Below are 27736 nucleotides of genomic sequence, written 5' to 3'. Positions count from 1 at the left end.
ACCGGGTTCCATGTCTGGGTGCTTAGCGCGGGCAACGATATTCGCAATCGCCACACTACTGTTACGTATATGATGTAATAGGTGTGCTGTAACGTGACGCGCCAGGGAAATATATTCAAGATTACAAGCGTGGAAAATTCGCTGCACTTTGTCGTTGATTGATGCGCGCTGCAGCAATTAGTGTGGATTGACTGGACGTTTGTATTGGATAGTCGTAACGCGTGTGCTCGGTTGACTCGGCCTTACACTTGAACTCGGTTCAAGGCTGCCTATTACGTCTTTTCGAGAATGAATCTACGTACATACGAAGAATGATTCAATGATTTGCAGTTAGTAACCGAAATTGGTTACTTTTACTTTTTTAAATTGATTTCTGTTTTATAACATTTTGCATTTTGGCAAATTGATTTTTGCATCAGTTTTGCATATAATTGAGCTTGCAACTTATGCAACTGGGAGGGTGTGTTTAAAACCTTTTTTAATTTACAATAATCATGATTGTTCCATTTTTCACTCGATAACAAATTAAGTAATTCTTATAAATTTCTATGCGTTTCCAAAATAAACAGTTTTTATGAATCTAATATTTGTCGCGGTATTCTGCAATTAATGGTATTGCATTGGAAACGGTGTGCCACCATCCATTCAGGTTTGGATTGCACTCAAGCGCCACTTGTTGATCAGCACGAGGGAAACGAACATCGCTGTTTGTTTATCCTTCCAGTTGCAAAACTTTAACAGCTCTCCCCGTTGTTTGTCTGCTTTACAGTTCAGCGGACAATCGATTCGGCCGACTTTTATCTTATCTTTTTACAATTTCTCTATCTCTGTGTACTCCATTATTATAAAATTTACACTGGCGGAATCAACAAAGTGAAATGCGCTAATAATTATGTGACTTTTCTTTCGCATGTTTGCTTTTCTCGTATACTAAGTGTACGTAGAGGATAGATGCTATGGAATCGGTGTTAATGTCTTGCTCGTGCATTAGAAAAGGTATTAGAGTAGAGTGGGGCAAGAGTACGCACTTAGTTTTCAATCGATCATGTGGCCCTTATGAAGCAAGCTTCTGCATATCAAATCAGTGTCGATGTTTCATATACTCTTCCTTTATGTTACCCAGTGAAAAAAATATTGAAATTATTGAGATTCGTTTTAGTAGAACCCTTATTGCAAGACAAGTGAAAAACGCACTCTTACCCAACCGGTGGGGTTCAAGTGCGCATCGGGTGGGGTAAGAGTACGCATTTATTCAATCATGTGCTTTAAGTATATATTAACACAAATAAGAGTTAATAACATTTAATTGATGTTTAATGAGCATATATTAGGGAATGTTTAAAGATTACGCAACTCTTAAAGGGGGAGGGGGTCCTAAAAATGTGCACATTCATACGAAAAACCATTGTTTTTAATATATACAAAAAACTACAGAGGTAAAAATATATATCAGGTTTCGCGTGGCGTATTCAAAGGCATTTTCCTTAAAGAAAGTCTACCAATCACGTAACGTAAAATTTGGCTATTTCATCACCCCTCCCCCCCTATCTTACACTATTTGTATGAATCCTCTAAAAATTATATGGATCGTCAGACAACTCACAGCCCCTCCCAGCTAAACGTTGCGTAATTTATGAATATTTCTTTTGATTAAATGAAATTATCATTCAGATGAAATTGTGTTTTCGTACTATGTTTAGGTGTACAACAAGTCCTAATACACGACGACTAAAACACGCACTGCACAATGCTTGCTCGATGGCTACTCAGAAACACATTATCATTTTCTGATTAATTTACTCACCCGCACAATGCAGAACAAAATTTCGGTGACCGGCCGATTGTTTTGCTTTTCGCACAATTTATTGTTAATCACGTGCCTCAATACGTTAACCTATAGCCTGAGCAAACCTTCTTCAGCAAAGTTTTTCGATATCCTTTGGGTTATATTTTAACGCAATGTGACACTTGGTTTACGATGAACTGAAACCTCTAGAAGTCAAAATGCAAAAATATACGTTCTCCCATGTGTGTATCAGTGCAGAATACTCAACAATTGCAGGTGTTCATCAACAGATGACCGCGGTATATAATTTGGGCCTGGTGGCCTCACATCTGGATCTCAAACAACGAGCTCCATCGTCGTTGTCACCAGAGGCCAATAGCAACAGAAATTCGGGATCGGAAGTGGGGCTGGGTCGGCCACACTCTACGCAGGGGCGGAAACGAAATCTGTAAACAAGCATTAGACTGGAACCCAGGGGACATCGCAGCAGAGGCAGACCCAGAGGCTCATGGCGGCGAAGCTTTCAAAAAGAAATAAAAGAAGTCGACCGAAATCTAACCTGGCAACAGGTTGAAGCGATAGCTGGACAACGCTCAGGATGGAGATCTTTCAAGTCGGCCCTTTGCACAACCGGAGGTGCACAGGATCCATAACTAACTAACTACATACTAATTCCCACACAAACTTCAAATGCGATGCGGAAAGCGAGGAAGCAACCAATCGGGCTCAAATTATGTACAGTTGTTTAGGACCCAGGACATTAGGACATTAAGTACAATAAAAAAAAACACTGAAAAGTGGATAAATTCCCAGTTAGCCTTGCATGCAAAGGTGTAAGATTGCCAACCCGGAGAAGGCGAGTTAGATTCTTGGTCCGCCCTAGGATGTTTCCTAGGGTAAATAAGCTCTATAATTTGTAAATCCTCGTGAAAGCGCAGACAATTGAAAATTCGTAATATCACACGCCATGGAAGTATTTCAACCCACATTATTGTGGGTGCCAAGTTCATTTTCAGTGCAAAACGTAAACAAACGAGCATAAATTCCATAGAAGAATCCAAGATGGCTGACTTGGGATCATTGGCAAGTCAGATCACCCGCCCAATAAAGGCATCCTGAGTAAGCGCACGAGTTTCAGTCCGAACCATTCGAAAAATTAGACCCTGCAACTGTTGTTGTGGACCTCCAACGCTGCAACTTCAATATAATCTGGTAAGCTGCTCTGCACCTTATCCATGCCACCAACAAGAATAACAGACTGTGCAGACCCAAGACTGTGTCAAGATTCCCCCAAACACACGCGATACAACTGTAGCTGAACCACTGTTGCCGCGACTCTAAGCCGGATTCCTTGCATGCAAGGTTTCATTGAAGCTTTTATTACCAACGTCAGCCAGCGACAGTCGCATGTAATCTGACTATCGACTTTTGACTACGACATCATATGGCCGTTGGCATTTGATCAATTTATCCACATTGTACCCGGCAGTGCCTTTGACCATGCTGGTACGTTCACATTGGGGAAAATCGATCGAGAAACCTCGCAGTTAAGAACTGTGGAAGCGCTGAATGAACACTTAGCTACGAGGCGGCAGTGTCCCAGATATGTAATGCCAATAAGAAGTAAGAAGAAGATATGTATTGTGCCCTTCTGTGGAGGAAATTGCATTTTTACACGGGTAGAAATCCGCTCCCCAAAATGAGAAAATGATTAGTGATTTCGTGAATCCATCGTGTTTTCATGTTATGAAAATACACCATAAATATAATTCATGATTTATTTTCGAGTAAAGCATCCAATGCGTTCCGAATTGGTTGTTGATATTGAAAAATAAAAATAAAAATTACACAGGGATCGAACACTAAATGAGAGTCCGGCGTGCTACTTCTCAACCATCCTTGCTTATTGAGAAGGAAATGTTGGAGGTACAACCGTTTATGCATTTTGTCGATTAGTGGGGATTGCTCAGTACCATGATTAATATTCCTGGAATCATGAATTATAATCAATTATAACTATAATGACAAGTTCATGATTTACATGATTTTTAATTCATGATTATGGGTACGCATTTATTTCCTTGAGCACATTATCATAAAAATAAGATGACGAAAATATTGCGCATTTTGCACTTTACAAGAGTTCTGCGAGAATAGTTTTCTCACAGTCATCTTTTTCTCTCACTCAATACACTAAAAAAATGATTTTCCGTGTATGATATTTGTGTGTGAGTGCTCGATCTAAAACAAAGAGACGTCAAATCATGGCGGGAATCGTATTAGTGTACACGCTTACATGTGACTACACAGAAAAAAAATAATGAAAGCTAAGAGGCGCGTAAAAAATAAAGACATGAAAAATTACACTATTTTGGGCGTACATGGATATTTTCCAACAAGTACGCCCTAAATGTATGCAATTTCTGTAGTATTATGTCAGTTTCCATAGCATACATCATATAAAAAGTGACATAATGCAATGGAAATTGCATACGTTCAGGCGATAAAATCGTTTAAATTTACGCTCTTTTTGGCATTCCCTTTATGTGCATTACTTTCGTGTAAATTTCAACATTTTTTTCTATCTGTGTAACGAGTAATGAGTTACTATGTCTGAAACTTGATTATGCATATGTACAACATGTGATAGATTTAGTTCGGAAAAGGTATTGGAGGGTAACCGCCCCTTCGGGGGGGTTTGATCCCACGACCCCAGTTCGCATGACAGGTGCTTTCCCTACTAAGCTACGAAGGACCTCCCCTAGCAGCACACATGTACCACGTAGGTTACTGCAACTCATATGTGACCAGATTTGGTCACAATCAAGTTGCTGCAACCATTTATGTCTGACTTGTGCTGCTCGGGTCCGTCGTCCACCGCAGCTTAGCGGGTACTGATGAAATCAAATTCCCAGCACCAGGTACCAGCCGATCTTTCGCAATACATTTTCAGAACTAACTCTCTCATATGTATTTTTGTACACATGCCAACCAAGTAGGATGAGTATTTAGTATTGTCCGGCTCCTACACACACTAACACACAGTAATGAGTTATAATTGGGTAGATTTCAGTAACAAAAATCGATCAACCTGAAATGAGAATGAGTGAGCTTGAGCTTGAGCTTGAGCTTGATTGACTGCTCGTAGTTGCTACTCCATTATGACCATATCAGCTGTTCTTGCACAGGGAATCAACAGATGTTTGCTTGGGACTAGCACACATCTTCAATGTACAAGTACTGGTGATCTCATTTGTTAGGTCATACTGGCGCCTGCCACGTCAGAATGCAAAGTCAATGGAGGGAAGGGGGAGGAAATGAAGATGCAATCACTCGCCCACTGCAAGCCGAATATACCTCTTCACTTGCCACGAGTTCATGCGGAATTTGTTGGATTTTTTGGGTTAGGTTCGAGAGGCAGACGTCCGTCTTGGTTAACGAGCTGCTAATGTGATAGATAGGAGAAGCAACTGATGGAATTTCTAATTGGATGTAGGAAACGAGCTTTTCAGTTCATTTCCATTTCTGGCAGATTCCTGTTAGAATACTCAAATTGCCATCACACAGAGTAGAGATGGGCGTTCAGATCCGGAACCGGTCAAATGATCCGGATCTCTAAAGCGAGTGAATGATTCATGGATCATTTTTCAAAACATCCGGTTCACCAGATCAACAAATTATGTGACCATTTGTAAGGAAATAATAAAATAAAAAGTTCATTGTTTGTAATCCATACGCTTGTAAACAAGAAAGAGTAAAATTATTGTCAGTACGGTTCAAAAGTGTGATCCTGAATGATGAAAGTTTCACTTTTTTGGATTCACCTTACAACTAAACAAAACAAGAACAAAATCAAAGGAACCGATCCGGTTGGAAGATCCGGATCATTAGAATGAATGACCCAGATCTGATCCGTTCATCAAAGTGATCGGTTTTGCCCATCTCTAGCCTACGCCTGCTCCAGCCTTGACGAGGACCCCTTTCCGTCCTCGGGTTCGGAACCCGCCCGGCTGACCGACGCCGCAAAAGCAATGATACCATGTTGTTCTTCGCGCGGCCATTGGTTCGATAACAGGATTGAGCTCGACCACAGGGCACCGGTATAACCCATGAAGCCGACTCTGAACCCTTGGACCACTTCTTATTTGCGCCTGAACTAGCCATTCCTCGAGTCCACGCGCCACCTTCTGTGTAGCTCCGAGACGATTTGGACGATAGCCGATTAAATGGCATTCCAGCCAACTTCATCTTTACACATCCTCCGAACAAGGTTGTCCGGGATAGTGTCCAGACCACATGTGGCAAGCATGTGGTCGCGCATTGTGCGAAAACGCGGGCACACGAACAACACGTGTTCCGCCGTTTCCTCTAAACCTACGCACACCGGACACTCGGGCGAGCCCGAGTGTTCGAACCGGTGTAGATACTGTCTTAAGCAACCATGGCCTGTAAGGACCTGGGTCAGGTGTAAAGTGATTTCCCCATGGAGTCTCTTGACCCACGTGCTTATCTCCGGTATCAACCTATGTGTCCATCTTACCTGCACTGTGATTTTCTAGCACGCTTAAACGCCGGGCACTTCGAACCCCCCATGGGGTGCTTGCTTTTCGCAGCTTTGCTGGAGCAAATCAAACAATTGGGAGGGTTTGTGCAGCATTGTGCCTTATGTGCCTCCAATCTGCAGCGTCGGGAGAGCTTGCTTCTGTCAGGGCCTTTGCAGTCCCATTGCTTGTGCCCCGGTTCCAGGCACTTGAAGCAAACTTCGAGTTCCTCGTATTTGCCCACAGGGCACACCGACCATCTCACCTTGATGCTCCCTAACTTGACTACCTTGGAGGCGTCCGCTGCAGATAGCCGAAACAATGCTACCTGTGTCCCTGCCGGACCTTTCCGTAACCGAATGGCTGCGGTTTGCGTCTCCACTTCACACTGTCGCCGCAGTGCCGTGACGAGCTCTTCGACTTCGGTGATCTCGTTCAGGACTTCAACCCTTAGATTCACCTCCGTCGTGAGTGCCCTCACCTTGACCGTCTCGCCTAAGACTTTCTCCGCCAACTTCTTGTAGGCGGCGCCCTTTTGCGAGACGCCCCGCTTCAGCTAGAGGATCATCTCGCCCGTCCGGGTACGTCCTATTTGACGTACGTCGGCGTCGAGTTCACCGAGCTTGACGTCACTCCTCATCGCCTTCAAGACGCCAGAGTACTTAGCCTCGTCCGTCTTGATGACTAGGGTATCGCCTCTAAAGCGATTGGCGCCTACCCTAGACTTCTTGCTACCCTCATTCGCCTGGGTCTTTTTTTCGGCCTTTGACGTCTTCGGTTTCCTCTTGTTCTTGGCCAGGGCCCAGGAGGCGTCATTCCCTCTATTTCCCTGGTCTGGGGCGACTGAGAGTTCTCAGCCTGCAGTAACCCCTTACCACCGTCTTTCCTGGGTGGACGGACCTTTCCAGGTCCTTCCTCCGCCGGTTTTGGAGGTACCTGGCCGGGGTTCAGCTTCCTAGCCCCACTACCCTTGTTTAGGGGTAGAAACTCTCCGCGTTTTGGAACGGCCCCCAGGGGGCTCATCCCCCGGATACTGTCTCCCCTGGTCTGGTTGTGGCTGGTCCGTTGCAGCAGTCACCCCCGACGTGTCCGCGAATACTTGAGTTGCAGTATGGGTAGACTTTGGCACCACCATCTTCGCTAGCACGCCTTCGGTCGATTCGACCTTGCCCGAGTCCGCGAATCCTTGGGCCTCAGTCTGGGTAGACCTCGACTCCACGGATTTCACGGGTTTGCACTTGGCCGTCCCAACCGCCCTCTCCAGCTTGGCGTCCAACATCAACTTATGAAATTTTAGCAAGCTTCCCTTGAGGTCTTTACTGATATTATGCTTCGATGACGCAAAGTCGATGATGGCGTCCAGCTGTTCCGTCGCCACCTCGAAGGCCGAAAGCCCATCGCGTTTGCGGTTCATCGCCCTCACAAGCCATGGGCCATCCATAACCACTACCGGCGTAGCCAGGGAGAAGGTTGAGTAACCCACGCTGGCGCGGCGCACCCAGCTGCCGACTATTGCCTCTGACCTCCTAGGCGGAGACCTGAACAACCCACCTCTTAAGAAGGGGTTGTCGCCTACCCTACTACCACTAATTGAAGAATTGGTTTTCCATTTTGGTCCCACGAGTTGCTCGGGAAAAGAGGTCCACCACGCCAGAGCCCAGCATGACGCGGTAAGGGACAATTACTGTGGAGGGTGCCCAGGTACCCCACAGGCTCTGTTAAAGGCCTAGCTCATTATTTCACCCCCTGGCCATGCATCCCCTCGGCACGGGTCGCTTAACGCCTTGGGATTAGGGAGGGATGATGGTCCCCTTGGTCGCACCCCATCACTCTAGCTGATGTCAGAAGGACAACAGTGCCCAGGCTGCACTACCAGCTAAGTACAAAACCCTTAGCTGGCGGTCGATTGTCATCGGAAGACCCGTGGAAGTGTGAGATTGGAACTTGTGAGGACCAGAGCTGTGTAGGTCGCTCCTTCCCATACGTCAACTCACCATTTCGCAGCCCCAGCATCGGAATTGAATACGTCGTTAAGTATAGATGACAGGTAATATATTTCAAGATGATTTACTTGTTATTGATCCTTCAGTTCTTCAAACAATTCGATGTGCAGCACACGATGTTCAGCTTTCTGTTTCGGATGTTGTCAAGGACCACAACGTACAAAAACAATTGGCACCGGTAATAGAATTGGTGAAAATTCTCCGAAAACTTCCGTACGTTAGGTAGTGGTTTTCAAGAAAAAAGAGGGAGAAAACCGTTTCTTGATAATGAAACCCGCTGGGGATCCAAGTATGCAACGGTGGAATGCATTGGGACTCAAAGCGATCATATAAGGAGTAAAATGGCTGCAGATTTAAACCAAAAGTTTGATGATGATTTTTGGAAATTCGTTGACGATTTCATCCTATCAGTCAAACCTGTATACATTTTGACCAAACGAATCCAAAGACAAAACCTTACCTGCGGAGATTTTTATCTTTATTGGTTAGAGTGCATGTTGCATCTTAAAGAACTGAAAACAGCTTTATCGGTTCAGCTGATCGCTGCTCTGGAACAGAGAAAACATATGTGTGTGTGTGTGTGAGTGTGTGTGTGTACAAACTAACCCCTACTGTCTGGCAGTGATGTTATGGAAGAAAGCTGTCTGTTAAAACAGTCAGATTTAATCCGGGAGTTAGAAAGTGCTAGCTCTACTGCAGCTCCAGTGACCCATTTCAGAGTGCCTGGTATTTCATGTCCACTCCGAGGTCACTATCACTAACAGTAAGCCCCGCCTGGTTATGCTACCGTTTATCAAATGGATAAAGGTATCATAATCAAACTTCCGGATTCAAAATATATATAATATATTTTAAATCCAGCGCGCATTTAATTTAATTCATTATACCATTCATTATACTTATTATATACATAATCATATAGATTTAATATGAATCATTAGGATAAATAATGGAATTCTCTCACCAAATTTCCGTTTGTGAAAAGTTCATTTCATCTATCGTTTGTCCGAGATGATCTCAACTCAACACTAGTATTTTTTGGGGTTTTGATCCAATATTAGGAAGCGTTCAAAATTTGAAAAATGGTATTCTTGCATTCTGAAAAGATTAAATAAAAGGAACGAATGCAGTATCAAACAATATGACACATTGTCTTTATTACTTCTTGAACTATTTTAACTATTTGTTTAAGAAACATTTGCTATAAAAGCCAAGAAATTTTTTTTTTCAAATGATCTGTGAGTGTATACATAGATGTTATGTAAGAGATTTCAACTACAGAAATGGGCGATTTTAATATGACGTCCACTACTTTTTGAGATTTGTAGACCCCCCCTCTGTCGAGCTTTCCTTTATACCTGGTATATGTACTGTCACAACATCTTAGGCCCACTCCTCCCCTAAAACCCGTGACGTTATTTTTGAACAACCCCAAAGTTCATCAGTAGTTCCCAATAAAGATTTTTGTTGATACAATTTTTATACAAATTCATAGATGAAGATGAATGAAAAGAAAATATATCATGATAAATGAACAACCGATTATTAATTTTAATTCATAAAACAAAATTTAACCTATGTATTAGTTCTTCACTACTCTAAGCTAAATTATGAACACTTGATCACTTATTTATGATTTTTTTTTCTACCTTGGTGTAAATGCTAGTTAGCCTTATCGGTTTCTGTTACCATTTTCAATTTTTGCCCCTCGTACGCGATCTCGATCACTGGATAATGCGTTTAATATCGAGTAAGGGAGAATTCACTAAAAAGTTCAGTAGTTAGGATGTGTCCTAATTTCTATATTAGAGATATCTTGAGATATCTTGAAACCTAAAAAAAAATGACGAAAAGATGAAAAGAAGGAAGGCATTATCAAACATTACAGCATGAGTGCTTTTACATGAAAACCAATATGTACCCATTTTTTTCTCGTATCATTACCGGTTTATCATGATTGAAAAAAACAATGTCTAGAACCTTTTAGTGGAACGTCTTCACTTGTCATAACATGAGTTTAAATCCTAACAAACCTTAGGACAAGTGAATCATGATTGATTTGAGTCAAAGTATCATTAATTTCATTAGAACCTTGAGTCTAATCATTTTTGGAAAGGTGCTATGGTAATAGTAATAGAAATATGGGAAAAATATTAAAGTTATTGTAATAGAAGCTTTCGAAGAGTAAACAAACGAAACCACTAGCAACGAACTTCTATCTAAGTGTGTTTATTCGAAATGTTGAACGTCATCACTATCAGATGAAGATTCAAATATATTCAAATATATTGTCAGATTATTTTCCAATTCCTGAGTGAGTTCTCAATATCTATATGAATAGCTTATTTTAAAATGAATATCTTCAGACAAATATATTCATATAAAATTGAAAAATTGCGCAAACATTTCAAAATAAACTGGACGCTAATGTGTTTGTTTCTAAACTTAAGTCGTCCTAAATTTAAACCTAAGCAACCCTGATTTTAAATGAAGTACCTAATCTTAATTTAATATTGTAATATTGTAGAATTATTGTCCAGTATGAAAAATTTCGGGTTCTTATAAGACTTTAAATTTAGGTTATTTCAGAAAAAAAGAAATAACAAGGGCAATGGATCAACTATGGGAAATGCAAACTAAAATATGTTTCCTACCAGGAAGAATATAAATAGAAGAGAAAGCTAAATATGTGATTGTGGAATCGAAACTAACTCGTGATTGGTCTACTTTTAGATAAATATACCTATATGAATCCAGATAAATGAGGAATGAGGATCATCTCTTTCCAATGTTCTAACGAGATATTTACATATGTGCGTATTAAAATAAAATACTAAATACGGAAGAAAAAATTTAAAAAAATAAAAAAAAATTATACTTAATAATCTGCACTGAGAAAACGTGCAAATTTATCAATCGGTCCTTAGAAACAGCGGCAACCACGATCACGCTCGATAGTCAGGCCACGACAAATAGGATTCACTAATATTTCACAGCCTTCAGATCTTTCTTGATTCGTCCGCTCTATTTCCAATGCTTGAATTTCGCCGCATCCTGTAGAAATACATGATTGTAGTTTGGTGACTTGTCAGGATGTCGGGTGTTGCAGCGGCAGCAATTTCGACCATCTTCAACCGGAAGCCATATATCTTGTTGTGTTGGTAATTTTGGTTTTCCGCTGTTGCTAAATCGAAAAAAAAATCTGACGCGTGAACAAAAAAAAAACGTCTTCGTTGCAGCGCAGCACACTACGATCCACGATGCTCTGGAACAGAGAAAACATATGTGGTTCAAAAATAAAGCATTTCTTGCATCGCTATACGTGGACGTCCGTTTGAATTGCTTCAATCCACCGATTTTATCTCAGGATGACAAGGAAGTAGCAATAGTGAGTACCGCAATTTTGATTTGTTTTTTGACCAGTTTTGAATAGCATTTTTTTCCTTCAGAGTCATCTTCTATTCATATGGGATACGTTGGAGTCCATTAAAAAGTGCACCAGTTGCGTCTGATGCAGAAGCTTCGAGCAGTCTGAGCCGAATTCAGCGATTGATTCAAATTTGGCTACACTATGCCAAACAGCATTAGCGACACCTTGCACTCAAGTATCCATAGAGCGAGGATTCAGTGGTTTGGGTAAAGTGCTGACTAACGAGCGCACTAAGTTGAGTCATGAGAATCTTCGTATGCTACTTTTCATCAAACTAAACAAATCTCTTTTTTCAGAAGCATATCTGAAATGTGCATTCTAACCAATCGATAAACTTTGATTTAATCTAGTAAAACCATGTCTAGTCTAGTTATAACCAATCATTATTGATTTATTGGGATTTATCAGTGAGTACAACATCTAAAGCTCTAAGTCAAGAGGGAGCGCAACAATGACAAACGACCTCTGACTGCGACGTCCCATGCGCGTTGCCATTTGTCCAGTTTCTTGACATGTTATACTCGGCCTTTAGTTAGATTCCCATATTCGCATTACTTCGATTTGTTATCATTTCTAGACCAACATTTGAAAGGGCGTAACAGCCAAAATTTATTCCTTCTGATTCTTCGCCCACATATATAGCTATATATGTAGACGAAAAATCAGAAATGTTGGTCTAGATTTTATCATGCTCCCGGAAACGTTTTTACGGAAAGGGCCATATCGCTGCGTATTTTTTATGGGTTCTAGATCTACAGCCAACATTGGTCGGCATATTAGTTCTAGTTTCTGGAGAAATCATGAAATATTATGAAAGTAAACGTCACATAAAATGACAATCAATAGAAAAAAATGCATTATGAACATTGCCTCGGAAAACCCGGAACATATCCGGTGCCCAAGGCCCCATCTACAATTTCTACAAAGTTTTGCCTTTATCCAGCTTTTTGTCTATCCTCTGTATATGAACTGCTTTTCACATTAATCGCCTCTTCTGAATTATGGACGATCCGGATGGCTCGAACTATAAAATTTGTTATCAACAGTTTTTGACTAAGGAATACGCTCCTCTCTTATAATTTTTAAGGTTTTACATTGATTATATCGGAATCTTAAAAAAATACCAGCATTGTTTAGAAGTAAAAGGCACACTTTACTGGCAATGTCTTAAATTCAACAATCATAGTAACGATAGTATTGATTAAACTTAACAACATCTTGTCATAAATGTATTTCTTTTAAAAACTAAAAAGGCAAGAAATCTTACATTTACATATTTAATACTTCTGAAAATGTTCCATTCGACATACAATATTTTCAGGTTTTGTAGCTAAGTTGGCAGAATTTCAAGACTTCTTGAATAATAAAAATTATTTGGCTTTTTGAAGTAATTTAACTTTTTTTGGGATCTTTGAGATTTCAAAAAATATTTCCCGGTTTTCGGGAAATCCCGAAATTAAGCAATTCCCGGGATTTTTCATCCCGGGATGTCCCGGGATGGGCTCATTTTGAGACCTGTTTCATTGGTACGCCAAAAATTTGGTTTGGATATTGCAAAGGGCGAAAAACAACCAATGACATGAATTACTTTTAGTAGCTGTAATCTTCCGGGAATAACAGTCAGAAGATGCGTTTAGAGGAGTAGACTGTAAAAAAAATAATCAGGGCATTCGGTAATTTCCGATCTAAATTACAATTTCCGTTTTAATTTACCTCGCATAACAACTTGCCCCGTGTGCCTTGATTAGATTTGAAAATAACAATGATATCTTTATATATCGGGCAACTTGTTATAATACGGACAGTTCTCTACAGACACGAGGCGGACGGTACATGGAGGAGGCGAATGAACCACGAGTTGCATTCATCGTTCACGCCGCTAAAATCGGACAACTGCGGTGGGCAAGGCACGTAACCAGATTGTCGTACTGTAATCCGGTGAAAATGGTGGTCGACAACGATTCGACGGGAACAAGAAGGCGAGGTGCGCAGCGAGCAAGGTGGAAGACGATTTGCTGACCATCCTCAGACTGCGTGGCTGGCATCATGCAGCCATGGACCGAGCTGAAAGGAAAATACTTTTATGCACTGCATAGGCCACTCCAGCCGTAGTCAGAACGTTCCTTCTCAGCCTTCGTTTGGATATGGATGAGTTATAACAAAGAAGTGTTTCTTTTGTTAGTTTTCGAGCCTATATAGCGGGAACTAGATCTTAGACGAGAATACCTCCCTTACCATATCTAGTATATTTCGGGACAAGTTTTCAAAGCGATTCATGATGTTTAAAACAGATAAAAATAAGTAACGTTAAAAAGCAATCTTGTTTGCCCCTTCAATATTTTCGGGAAATTGAAGGCGCTAGACATAAAATAAAACAATTATTTGTATCCGCCTAATTAAATCAAGTATGTACGTATGTTTTTCTCGGAGGTTCATCAAACAACTGTCAAACACACTACTCACGCCTGTTCAGTCATGAAAATTAACCATAATGATGCGATTAGCTCACCATAATCAGTAGCAAGCATACACCTCTTCAACTTCCCTCCCATCATTCTTGTACGTATTATTCCGTTTCTTATGAAACAACCCATCTCACTACACGGTTCCGTCTTTTTCAAACTTCTCTGAAACTGACTGGCGGGAAACCAGCTCGGATATTAGATAATCGAGCGTATAGGATTGCAAACAGAACGCCACAGCTTGAATTGATTGTAATGACGGCGAAAGACATCGCTATCACTCACCTTCCTCGCCCGTTGAAAAATAGGACTATTCTACAGCACAAATGGCACAACAAGAAATCTGTAACTGTTTTGGAAGGGTGCTTGGTCGACTGGATGGGAGACATATTGAGAGAAGTCCTCAATGAACGGGATCAGGGCCGGTAAGGGTATTGGGTGCGTTGGGTTGTTCTTTTTGTTTGACTTTGTGTTTCGAAGGCACGGAGGGAGGCCATGAGCAATTGACGTAATATTGATACCGAAGGACTAGACGATTCAGAGGTAGCGGTCTTTCGTTCACAAAAATGGGCAGCTGATACTGACAGTTATGATGATTTTTCTCTGCATCCATTGTGAAACTAGATAACTGAATGAGCCCACTTACTTGTTTCATTTATTTGCGTGGGTAAGAATGTACATAGAGAAATTGATTTTGTAGCACAATAATTGGCTGTAGTTGAACAGGTGTGTTTGCATTTTTCCTTGCTGACTACATCTCCAATCCTACCTTATGGCATTGACAATAATTTTCGCACAGACTTTTCCCAATCCATAATGTGATAGCATACTGAATGGAAATTCAAGCTTTTTCCCTTTTTCCACAATTCTTTCACAGATGCTCACGGAATGTCTTCCGGTGCCACAGACAGGACGACTGAAGGATGATCTATACTAAAAGGTGAGCGACGGAACGGAATGGTTTCACTCAATTACGATGCTTTCTTGGGTAATCATTACTGTAACTACCAATCAATCCGGATGGTGTCAATTGAGATGAGGCGATGACGAACAAAAGCAGTAGCGTGGAGGATGTAATGTTATACCGTCGCTGATTGAAGCACTGTCGAAAGGGGGGGAATACAAAGAAAATAATCAATTAGATCTCGGCTTACGATTGACTTGCCGGTTGTGGCTGTCTGAAGGTGGGAATTGCCAGTAAAACAATATTGGACTGGGGTAATGCCATTTTCAAGAAAATTTATCGTGCAGTTGAAATTAATGCAAAAAAAAAACATAATTTATTTTGGATTTCCGTCTTGAAATGACTTTCAAAAACGCTAAGATCTTTCTGATTCTTGTTTAGGGTTCCGTAGTCACAGAAGGTTTCTCACAACCCTTGAATTGTTTTTTGAGAAATTCATAATTATCCCTGTCATTGCTTTTCCTTTTATATAAAAACATAATATCGCTATCGGATTGATGTGGTTTTACTTATTCTCATATCATGTTTGTCAAAATCCGATACATTTTAATCTGTGGTCATGGCAAATATGAAGGATGTTAATTCTTTGCATACTGCACCGCTCGTTCAACCGAGTAGAGTCTAGACATTCACGTCCATCCAAGAAGAGTATCTGCCGAGCACTGGAGTTCGGGCTCCACGCAATGCATCGCTCGTAGACGCTCTGGGATCAATCCTCTTAGCCCCGGTCAATCAGATTCATACGTAAACCACACGGATGGACGATTTCCTCACTCGATTGCATGAATATTACTGCCAACAGACATCAGACGGCAGCTGAGCTCGCGTATTAATTTGAATCGACAATGGTTTTTGGAAATAATTTTAATTCCAAAATAACAAGCTTTGTTCGTTTGATCCAGATTGGCTGGCAAACGGATTAGCATCGATGGGCATTTACAGACTAGTGACTGTTGACCATTGGACTCCGATGGTTTAAATTACGGCCGAGCTGGGCAGGGGGATATGAACATGAATGGTGCGAGTTCGCGAGATTCACGAAAATCCGTTTAGATTTCAAAATGCTACAATCGTTTTAAATAAAAATTGAAAATGTATGAACTTTTAACATTTCCAAATCAGATTCGAAACTGAATGAACTTTTTCAGATGGGTGAATTATCTCTTGTGGTGATATTTAAAGTCCAACCCCTTTTGTTGGTTTTGGTATCAAAGAGCTACCTGTTGCAACGAAAAGGTGGTTTTGATAGGAGTAGAACAAGAGTGGAAAATGTTTTCTCGGTGCATGCGCGTCGACCCATTTATTAGAGAAAACCACATGGAACTCCTAACATGCCGATTTTATGAGCACATTCATGATACGTTCATAATAGCATACGGATGAGGTAAGTTTTCTGATACAAGGATTCATTAGGGTGGCGATTGCACATAACGGCGAAGTTTGGGCGTTGATTGTCGAAGAACATTTATCTTGCTATTTTTTTAGCTAGTTTTTGAAAACAAAGATTTATAAGCCGTTAGCAATTGATATGATTCACTCGTCCAGGTTTATTTAAATAGTATTGAATCTTCTTCTTCTTCTATATAATAAAAATGAGTTGAGATTTCCTTCCTGACGATTTAACTCGCGAAGGGGTTGACCGATTTGCAAGATTTTATCCCTAATCGATTCGTTTTGGGATCCGCAAGGTTTGTATATACAAAAAGTGGCTGAATTAAACGGGGAAAGGTGAAAAATCATTAGAATACAATTTTGGGTCAGCGGTTGAGGAAGCAAAACAATCGCACGGAAATTGATCTAGAGTGCGGTGCTGCAATTAGTTCATTGTGACATTTGCAACACCCGGGCAAAGCTGGGTTTCTTTCGCTAGTTTAAAATAAAAAGTTGAAAACAGACCACGTTCTGGTAGAAACGCAGAACAGCGGCTCTCAACCCCTGGGGTACCTTCGTTAGGCCCAGAGGCTACATCGGACATAAATGCGTAATGGCGGATGATTTACAATTTTAATTAAAAATAACTGATAAAGTTTTATTTTTGTTTTATTTCAAAACTTTGTCTTGTAGGGGGAAAGACGGCTTTGGCAGGTTTTGTTCTATTATTGGCAGGGGGGTTTTTGTCGACCAAATTTTATGAAATTTGGCCGCAATATTCTTTGATATGCAAAGAACGTTTAGGCCAAATTTGAGCCTAGTCAGTCAGTCACTCAAAAAAACCCCTGCCAATAATAGAACAAAACCTGCCAAAGCCGTCATTCCCCCTACATAATATCCATGGCGATCAGTAAATCACGGTATATTGAATCCTGCCCTCTACACAGTGGATGAAGTGCTGTGGGACAAAAGACAAAACCTCGAATGAACAAATTTTAAAAATCTTTCATGCAATCTACCTGATAAAAACAGAATGTTGGATAATATGTTTATGCTTCTTAATTAAAATCTAGAGACTACAAATTCGAACTACAAATTTGAGAGACATATAGGCTTTTTCCCGAAAAGTTGCTTCGTTGCAAGAAAATTGGAAGCATCCATCTACGCTTCTCGAGAGCCTTCTTCCAAACAGATCGAAGGACTTCTTTCAAGAGGCTAGCAAACGTCTTTAAAGAGGCTCGAAAACTTTCTTTCAGGCGCCTTGGAAGCCTACCTTCAAGATGCCCAGACGCCTTCTTTCAAGAGCCCCGGAAGCTAGGATAGGATGTGCCAATTAGTCATTAAAAATCGTACCGATTTTCTGTCAAAATCGTACCGGTTGCTGATTGGGTGAAAATGACAATCGATTACTTCGATCGGCGGAATCACATTTTCAAAAGGGCAGCTTGTTGTTACCTTGGCCGTGTTGCTGGGTAAATAAATTGAAATTTATGACAAAATTCAAAAGTTTATTTTTAGATTTTTTGGGTAAAATGAATTTATGTTAGACTGCAAATGATGTATGCATGATTCTCAAGGGTAATGCTAATTTAAAATACACGATTTGAAGCATAATTAACCAACTTTTTACTCATTCCACTGTAAAACTCGTCTAACTCAATGTAAAAACTGTTTTACTATAGTACGTAGCATCTTTTATTATAAATAATAGAAGAAAAGAACGAGAAAACATTTTTTTACATATATTATTCGGCGGATTTTGCACAAAATTTTTTTCGGAAGCACTGGTCACCACCTCGTTGAAGCAACCGACTAAGGAAACAACAAGGCAGTCGCAATTCAATTGTCGCATCCTATCCTAGCCCGGAAGTTTCCTTTCAAGTAACCCTTAAGCTTCATTTTAAGATGTTCGTTTAGGGTATACCCCGTTAGGCATAAGCACGTTAGGCATAAAGACGTTAGGCATAATGGACGTTGAGCATAAAATGACCCAAAGAACAGCCTATGACATAAAGAAGGCAGAATTATGCCAAACGTGCCTATCGTCCGTTATGCCTAGCGTCAATTATGCCTAACGTACTTATGCCTAACGTCACGGACCCGTTAATTTAAGCTTTTTTCCATAAACTTTCTTTCTTTTTTATTTTCTATTTTTATTATTATTTTAAAAGCCTCGGAAGGATCTTTTCAAGTGGCTCGGGAGGCTTTTTTCAATAGGCTTGAAAGTCTACTTTTAAGAGGCTCGAAAACCTACTTTCAACAGGCTCGGAAGCCTACTTTCAAGAGGCTTGGAACCTCATTTGTACAGGCTCGGAAGTCTCCTTTCAAGAGGCTCGAAAGCTTTCTTTCAACAGGCCCGAAAGCTTTAATTCAAGAGGCCTGGAAGCCTTCTCTTAAGCTTTCTTCCTTATTTTTTTATTTCACCTTTTGTTAAAAGGCTGGGAAAGCTTTTTTCAAAAGGCTTGGAAGCCACCTTTCAAGAGGCTCAGAGTCCTCATTTCAAAAAGCTCGGCAACCTCCTTTCAAATGGTTCGGGAGCCTTTTTTTCAAGAGACTTGGAAGTCCTCCCTTAAATAGGATCAGAATCACTCTTTCAAAAGGTTCAGAAACGTCCTTTCAAGTGTATGTGTGTGTGTGCGTCCAGTATATCCCCCTCTGGCTGGCCGTGATGTTATGGAAAAAAAGTTGACTCACGGCGTGTGTATGGGGGACCTTTATGACAAAAAATGAGCATCGCCAAAACTTTCACTACGTGAAAATATAGCTCTTAAGCTTTCATTTCGTGACTATTTGAAAAAAATCTACCGAGGGGTCTCGAACAACTTTTTTTCTCCCTGAAACGGATCTTTGTAGTTGGAAGACCAACGATTATTATTCATCGCGTCCCATTTAAAATGAGATTCCTGGATTTTTTTATTCCAATAATCGTATATAAACTCAGGGGTACAGAAATTACCAAGTTATAGTCTAAATTAATAGTTTGTTGGAGCTCAAGCGTCAAAGTGCATGACGAAGCCGAACTCGATATATTTATGTTATCCCCTGCAAACAGCTAAGAAAGGCTTGGATGGAGATTATGCTCTGCATCGTAATCTTATGCACATATACACCCAATTTTTTCCCAAATATATACCAAAATTGAAACTTTGGTGGTAAATTTGATGGTAAAAAAATTGTAACTTGGCTTAGAAACCTCGCAGTTAATAACTGTGGAAGTGCTGATTGAACACTCAACTGTGAGGCGGCAATGTCTTAGTGGGGAATGTAATGCCATAACGAAGAAGGAGGAGTAATGTAGATACACATAATTCATTTTTTACACTTTTTTTTCTGTCGTATTTTTGATTGTGTAACATCAATTTATCACTAAAAACTATCCAACATGCTCATAGAAATCCTAAATACCTCATTCAAATAGAAATCAGATTTCAATTGATATACGGTAAACAGCTGAGCGCAAAAATGAGTCATGCTAAGTGCACAATAAAGGCAAAAATAGAAGTAAATATCTAGCTTTTAGTTTAAAATAAAATCTCTTCTGATTTCAACAAAAGGTGACATGGGTATAAAAAAACTTAAAAATATGTACTGTATTTTGTCCTAGAGATCATATCGCTGCGATGCATAGTTGTTGAGAACGAGTGATTCATCCAGACAAGCAAATTCATTTTACTACAAATGTTGTGGCAAACATGCAACTTTCTATGATATTGCACTGCGTGAGCTTGGAGAAATACTCATTCGAAACGATTATTTTCACTCGAAATTCATTACCAATTTAAAAATTAGTCCACTTTTCATTGTGTTGTCGCATTATTGCTATTTTGCTTTTGGCAATCACTTTCAATAACGTTCAATTATTTGGTCAAGCCGAATACCACCAACATAAAACGCAAACACAAAACTTGGAGGATCAGAACCAGGGTAGTTTTAAAAGTTTTTGGAGAAGAGTTTGAATGTTTAGACACAAAAATCGTGCTGAAGGGATGACTCTAATAAAATCTAAATTGCCTAAGAGTTCAGAAAAGTTAACCAGTAAACGAAAATCAATCTCCTGCCCTATGCATCAAATGCATCTTCTTCTAAAAAGACACTTATTTTCATGACTCTTGGTACAACCACCAGACTTTGAAGTAATCGATGAGCTTTACTTTTATTCATCTATCTAGTGGAACAACAATGATCAGAAGCGTAAATAAAAAAAAGCTTTACTAATTATTAGGCCCCGTTAATATTTATAAAAACTCCATAGAACAAAATGTATTCCTTACTTTCAAAACCAAAAATATCTTTATATAACCATCCCACATAGAAATGCCGAGGAAATGTCCAACCTAAACATTTCCTAGACCGAACCGGGAATACAACTCAGCCACCTGCAGCATGGTCTTGGCATGCTTATCTCGGTAGGTTAAAATAGTTTTATATTATCTTGGAAATGTTATAAAAAATCATTAGGTTTTCAGAAATCGTTATGTCTTGAATGTCGGAATCCTGTCTTTTTTGAGCTCAAATAATCAATTTGAAATTTCTCAATTATCTGGAATAATTTCTACGAATTTAGCTAATTTTCATTTAAATCCAAAAAGTATAAAATTGAAACTAAACAAACACTGTTAAAAATATTAGTGGGTTCAACCCTTGCGAAGCAGTATGTTTGCTAGCCAAATGTTGAACTTAATAATTTTGGCTTCGTCATGCTTTTCCATTTTTTAACCCTTTTAAATTAGGTTCAAAATAAAAGAACATGAAGAATATTCATTCCTTGCATTTAATTCATGAAAATAGTTAAAAAAATAAATGACGAGTCAACTCGTGATGGACTCGTGACTGGCAGCTGGTATTAGATTAGAATGCAGGTTCCATTTGGAAAGGAAAAAAAGTTGTTCGGGACCCTCCGGTAGATTTTTTTTAAAATACCCAGGAAATGAAAGATAAGAAGCTATATTTTCACGTAGTTGAAATTTTAGCCATGCTCATTTTTTTGTGATAATATTGTTCTACTGAACACGCCGTGGACTGTTTTACAATCAGATTTAGTCCCGGAGTAAGAAGATGCTTGCTCTACTGTAGCCCGAGTGACCGTTTTCAGACTGCCTGATATTTCATGACCAGTCTGAGGTCACTTTTGCTTACAACAAGTTCTGGCTGTTTATGATACAGTTATCAAATGGATTATGGATCCATACAAAAACTTCCAGATTTGAAATCCAGTGCGTATACAGATTTTTTGCAATTCCTGATCATAATACCTGGTTTACAGTTGGCGTTTGAGTGATAAAACGGCCTACTTTTCATGGGTGCTTTAATGAACATTATGCAACTCAAATGGGTTGCATAAAATCTATTATAGCACTCATTTGGGTGCTATATTGGAAAACCAGCATTAAAACAATAGTTACATGACCACATTCAGCTAAATTGGCTTGGGTGAGTTTTCAAATAGTGTATTCTTTGTGTCACGTAATAAATGAAATAATTTTATGGGCATGACATCCAATTTTCCAAAGGCAGGTTTATCTATCGCTTTATGGTCTGTCGAACACACAATGGGGCACGATAATATGGAATCTGTTTGTTTTCTGCAGCAACATGATTTTTTGGTAAGATTGGTCATGTTAAGTAAATAAAATTGTACCATTGTGGTACAGATTTATCATATTTAAGCTCATTTTTCGTCATTGCAAAAAATAGCGTGTGCAACTCGTTGCAAAACTCGATTTTTTCAGCACTCGTAGTATTTATCCAACTCGGCAAGCCTCGTTGGATAAACGTACAACTCGTGCTGAAAAAATTATCCTTTTGCAACTAGTTGCACAAACTACTATTTTATAATGGAAATAAAAGTATATTGGAAGAATTTCACCAAATAAATCCATTATTATGTAACGCCGTTCTTTGCCAGGACCGGGTTTTCGAGGAGTGACTTTGGTTTATGTGTGTGTCATACGTAAGGCCACATAAGGTAACGCATTTTTTCGCGTAATAATAAAAACGGTACACCGTATGTTAGCAGTTAAATAAAGATCCAGACTACAGCACATTCACTAAACTATTCCTGCTTCTTCAACGGTTCCAAATTTTGATATTAAATAATCTCACCATACACTGTAGCAGATGTCTCTGCTTAAATCCAGAAAGCAGATCAAAATATTTATTGAAACACCATGCATTGCTCGAAAGCTTTTCTAATACTTTTATCACACTATTTTGATCGAACAGTTTCATGTAATTGGAATTCGTCAACTGCACTGACATAGATCAAGCTTTAGCATATAATTTACTCTTAAACACATCTTCTTCTGTCGATATATGGAGTTTCCAAAAAGCCAAAAAAAAAAATTCTCCCCGTCCAAATGCACACACGGAATCAAAACACGCGCAGCAGCAAATTTTTTAAGCTGAACACAGGCTATTTTATTTAATTATTTTATTTTCACCGTCTTCAGCTTAAGCTGCACAGACTGATATTCTTATAACTATTGTAATTGCCTTATGCTATTTTTAAAACGGTCTCTACTGATATTGAAATCAAACGTGGGTACATCGTTGAGCATAATAAAACATTTTTCCAACGGGTGATTTTGTCCAAACACAGTGCGATGCCGATTTGTATAAAATAGAGGACGTTGGCGGGAACGACGTGCTGGAACATAGAAGATTGCCTGACGTTAAAAATCTGGGCAGTCTATCCGGATGTCAATTATCGCAAGCGAATATCCTTTGAAGGATACATCAACGTTGGCGTAGGTCAAGGCTCGCCAACGTTGATGTATCCTGTATCCTAGTCATGACTCGCTTTGTAGCCGAAGCTCATTTCCAACTGTATCGAATCAGCTCCTTTGCCATCTTTAAAAATCCGCCAAAAAGATGACGGATTCGCTGTCACTTCCTCTTGGATTCGGGCAATATACTCATGGAAGGAAACAGAGACGCATCTGTTATGTTCCGCTTAGGGTTCGCTAAGACACCCTGTTACCTTCGGAACGATGACGCAAAAAACGGCGGCGCGCCTTACGAAGGACATTACGTTTGTGTCGCAGTTCAGTATTCAGGTTTTGGTAGATTTTTATACCTACAGAATTGTTAGAAAATCTAACAAACGCCAGTTGGGTGTAGCTCCTGGAGGACAGCATCGTAATCACATTGGTTGAAATCGTAGTCATTTTCATTTATGATTGTAACAGGGGTGAAAAATGTTTTTTGTATCATCGAAAGTTGGCTTATGGTGACGGTCAGTGCTGCCGTAAACTGGCAAAGTGACGTATACGCTATTTTCCAAAAATGGTGTTAACGAGTGTTATTCATCGTACTCTTTAAAAGAAAAATGGAAAACATGTATGTTGTAAGTGGGTAAAATTGATGATGGCGCTTCAAACAATTCAGTTTCACTGCTATTGCTAACGATGGCCAAGTCAAGAATTCGTTCATTAGTATTACGCACATTACAAATCTGCTTTGAGCCACTAGAAATCATATTCTCGGTAAACGCAAGCTCTTGTTCTGTCGATGCGTTCATTGGGGTGAAAAAATCCAAACCCTCGTCATAAGACCAAATTAAGCGAGGTAGATTATAGTCGCCCATAACAATCACAGAATCGCTACGAGATGCTCTGTTCATAAATTTCGTTTTTTTTTACTCAGAAGCCTCTTTTCAAGTGGCTCGAAAAACTCGAGCATCCCTAGGCTAGGAAGACTCTTTTAAAAAGGATCCAAGGCTCCCTTCAAGAGGCTCTAAATTCTTTTTTCAAAAGGCTTGTAAGCATTCACTTAAGATACTCATAAGCCTCCTGGCTACAAGCCGCCATTCAAGGGGGGCTCATTGGGGGGCAGGGTTTGCAGAAATCGCTCTAAATAAATAACGAACAACGATAAAAGAGAGTCAAAAACCTCTTCGATTCATAACAAGCCATGAAAACAAGACTATCGTACTTGTATACAAGTTGGAAAAAAACTGATTTGGATAAGCGGCCTCACCGATTTTATGTTGGGGACCATATTTTTTTCGCATAGCTGTGTCAAACAAGTTGAAATGCATTATCAGCCCCGGTGCCTTTGCAATCGGGGCTTATTAAAAGATCAGTTCATTAACGTAACAGCTACCCAAAAACGTCTCTCACGGTATGCTACCTATCGAGAGTGTATTGTATACAGACATGATAAGTGAGAGATTTTCTCATTCTCCTTTGGATTTGATGCTCATAGAGTAACCAGAAGGTCAAATTGAAAATTGAGCCCCATTAATATGAATAAGGTACCGTTTTGACTCCAATGACTCATATTCTGTATACTGGATGATGTTTTAACGCCCTAACACTAACACTTTCAATCGGTTTTCCATAGTGAGGATCAAGTATTCAAGATCCTATGGAGAAATTACACGATTAAAGCCACATTTTGACTTTTCTCGAAATGAGATGCTCGAAGTAAGTAATGAGTAGTGAGAAGTAGGAAGTATGTAGTGTAGTGGAGGAGGAAAGAAGAAAGAAGAGAAGGAAGGAAGTGGGAATAAGGAATAAGGGAAAATCCATAAAGTACGTCACGCAAAAATCGTCAATTTTCAACCCCCCCCCCCTTTGTCGCACTTTTTGTATTAAACCTCTAAAATTTTGTTAAAAGTCGTCACGCTTCTCGGACCACCCCCTCCCCCTATGAGCGTGGCGTACTTTGTGGATGCCCCTTAAGGAATAAGGAATAAGGAATAAGGAATAAGGAATAAGGAATAAGGAATAAGGAATAAGGAATAAGGAATAAGGAATAAGGAATAAGGAATAAGGAATAAGGAATAAGGAATAAGGAATAAAGAATAAGGAATAAGGAATAAGGAATAAGGAATAAGGAATAAGGAATAAAGAATAAGGAATAAGGAATAAGGAATAAGGAATAAGGAATAAGGAGTAAGGAATAAGGAATAAGGAGTAAGGAATAAGGAATAAGGAATAAGGAATAAGGAATAAGGAATAAGGAATAAGGAGTAAGGAATAAGGAATAAGGAATAAGGAATAAGGAATAAGGAATAAGGAATAAGGAATAAGGAATAAGGAATAAGGAATAAGGAATAAGGAATAAGGAATAAGGAATAAGGAATAAGGAATAAGGAATAAGGAATAAGGAATAAGGAATAAGGAATAAGGAATACGGAATAAGGAATACGGAATAAGGAATTAAAAATAAGGAAATAATACTCGATATTGAAGGGACCATCGAGTTAGGGAGGTATCGAGATAGAGAACACATTTATATTTTTCTTCCAAAATATCAAACACTTTTCACAACATGTAGAAATAAGGACTGTTCAGTTTATTGAGAGGACACTTTTGCATAACGATATTATGCAGATAGATTGGTCAATTTCGATGGAGTTTGCTTTATCGTATATTATAATACACTGTCAATCAACAGTACTTTTTGAAAAGAGATAAAACAGTTTAAATCCAACAAAATGGCGCCAATTGTCAAAGGTTCTCGAATTTCTCGTAAACATAAGTTTCCCAACAGAATTTGTTATGAATATCCCAAATTTCTGAGTTAGAATTGTTTCGTTGATAATTGGATTTCATTTCTAGAAGGCCAAACAATATATTCAACGAAAAGCAAACAGATTTCGGAAAAGATTGATGGTTTAAAAGCATCGACAATACTGAGTGTCCTCTTTATAGATTGAACAGTACTTATGGTTAAGGGTCATTTGACAGAATGGTGTTTGGCCGAATGCCGTTTGACCAAAAAGTTAAAATTGATTTCCTTATTAAGTGAAGTAAGGAGTGAGATGTTCGAAATGAATAGTGAAAAATGAGAATAGAGAAGTGAGAAATGAAATGTTCGGGATCAGCACTTCTCACTTCTCACCTTTTACCTTTTACTTCTCACTTCGCAGCAGGAAGGAAGGAGAAGGAATGATAAGGAGGAATAAAGATTAAGTTGAAAAAACTCCTATTTTCACCTCACTTTTCACTTCTCACTACTTAATCCTCTTACTTCTTAGTTCACTTCTCACTACTCACTTTGTACTTCTCATTTCTCACCATTCACTTCGCACTTCTCGTTCCTCAACTTTCACTTCTTACTTCGCATTTCTCACTTCTCACTTCTCGCTTCTTACTTCCCACTTTTCTATTCTCATTTTCCACCATTCAATTCTCACTTTTCACCTCTCACTTCTCAAAGTTTTTACTTCTAACTTCTGACCTCTTATTTTTCACTTTGCAATTCTTACTTCTCACTTCACACTTCTTTATTCTCACATCTCACTTTTCACAATTTACTTTTCACTTTCTCACTTTTCGTTTCTCGCATCTCACTTCACAATTCTCACTTCGAATTTGTCACTTCTCACTTATAATCTTTAACTTCTTACTTCTTACTTCTGACTTCTTACTTTTAACTTCTCACTTCTTACTTCTCACTCCACAGTCCATTCTGGAATGATGCGGTGGAATAAAGATTAATTTAAAAAAAATCCAATTTTCACCACACTTTTCACTTCTTACTACTTGATCCTCTTACTTCTAAGTTCCCACTTTTCACTTCTCACTACTCACTTTGTACTTCTCATTTTCACCATTCACTTCGCATTTCTAACTTTTCGCTCGCACTTGGCATTTCTCACTTCTCGCTTCTTACTTCTCACTTTTCTATTCTCATTTTCACCTTTCACTTCTCATTTCTCAAAGTTTTCCCTTCTAACTTCTGACCTCTGACCATTTCACTTTTCAATTCTTACTTCTCACTTCACACTTTTCACAATTTACTTTTCACTTTTTGTTTTTCTTTTCTTAATCTAACTTCACGATTCTCACATCGAATTTGTCACTCACACTACTTATCTTCAACTTCTTACTTCTCACTTCTGACTTCTTAATTTTCACTTCTCACTTTTCACTTCTCACTCCTCACTTCTCCCTTCTCACTTTTCCCTTCTCACTTTTCCCTTCTCACCTTTTCCCTTTTTACTTTTCTTTTCTCACTTCTCACTTCGAATTTGTCACTTCTCGCTACTCACTTCTTATTTTTCATTTCTCATTTTTCACTTTTCACTTCTCAAATTCCACTATTCACTTCACAGTTCTCACTTCTCATATTTCTCACTTTTCACTTCTCAATTCTTACTTCTCACTTCTAATTTCTCACTTCTCAATACTTACTTCTCACTTCTAATTTTTTTTCTTACCACTTCACT

At 39.3% G+C, this 27736-nt stretch overlaps 1 protein-coding gene across 1 annotated transcript in view; it reads left to right on the top strand.

Annotated features, from left to right (window-relative positions):
- LOC134210710 (protein cycle) overlaps positions 1 to 27736 on the top strand; it is a 101947-nt gene that overhangs the window by 11190 nt on the left and 63021 nt on the right. The window contains exon 2 of the mRNA XM_062686942.1: positions 15100 to 15162. Within this exon, the coding sequence (XP_062542926.1) occupies positions 15146 to 15162 (17 nt within the window). The 5' untranslated portion in view covers positions 15100 to 15145. The remainder of the gene's footprint in view (positions 1 to 15099; positions 15163 to 27736) is intronic.

Source organism: Armigeres subalbatus, chromosome 2, assembly GCF_024139115.2.
Source record: "Armigeres subalbatus isolate Guangzhou_Male chromosome 2, GZ_Asu_2, whole genome shotgun sequence".
NCBI lineage: Eukaryota > Metazoa > Arthropoda > Insecta > Diptera > Culicidae > Armigeres > Armigeres subalbatus.
Note: the sequence above shows the minus strand (reverse complement) of the source record. Positions and strands in the feature narration are given on the sequence as shown.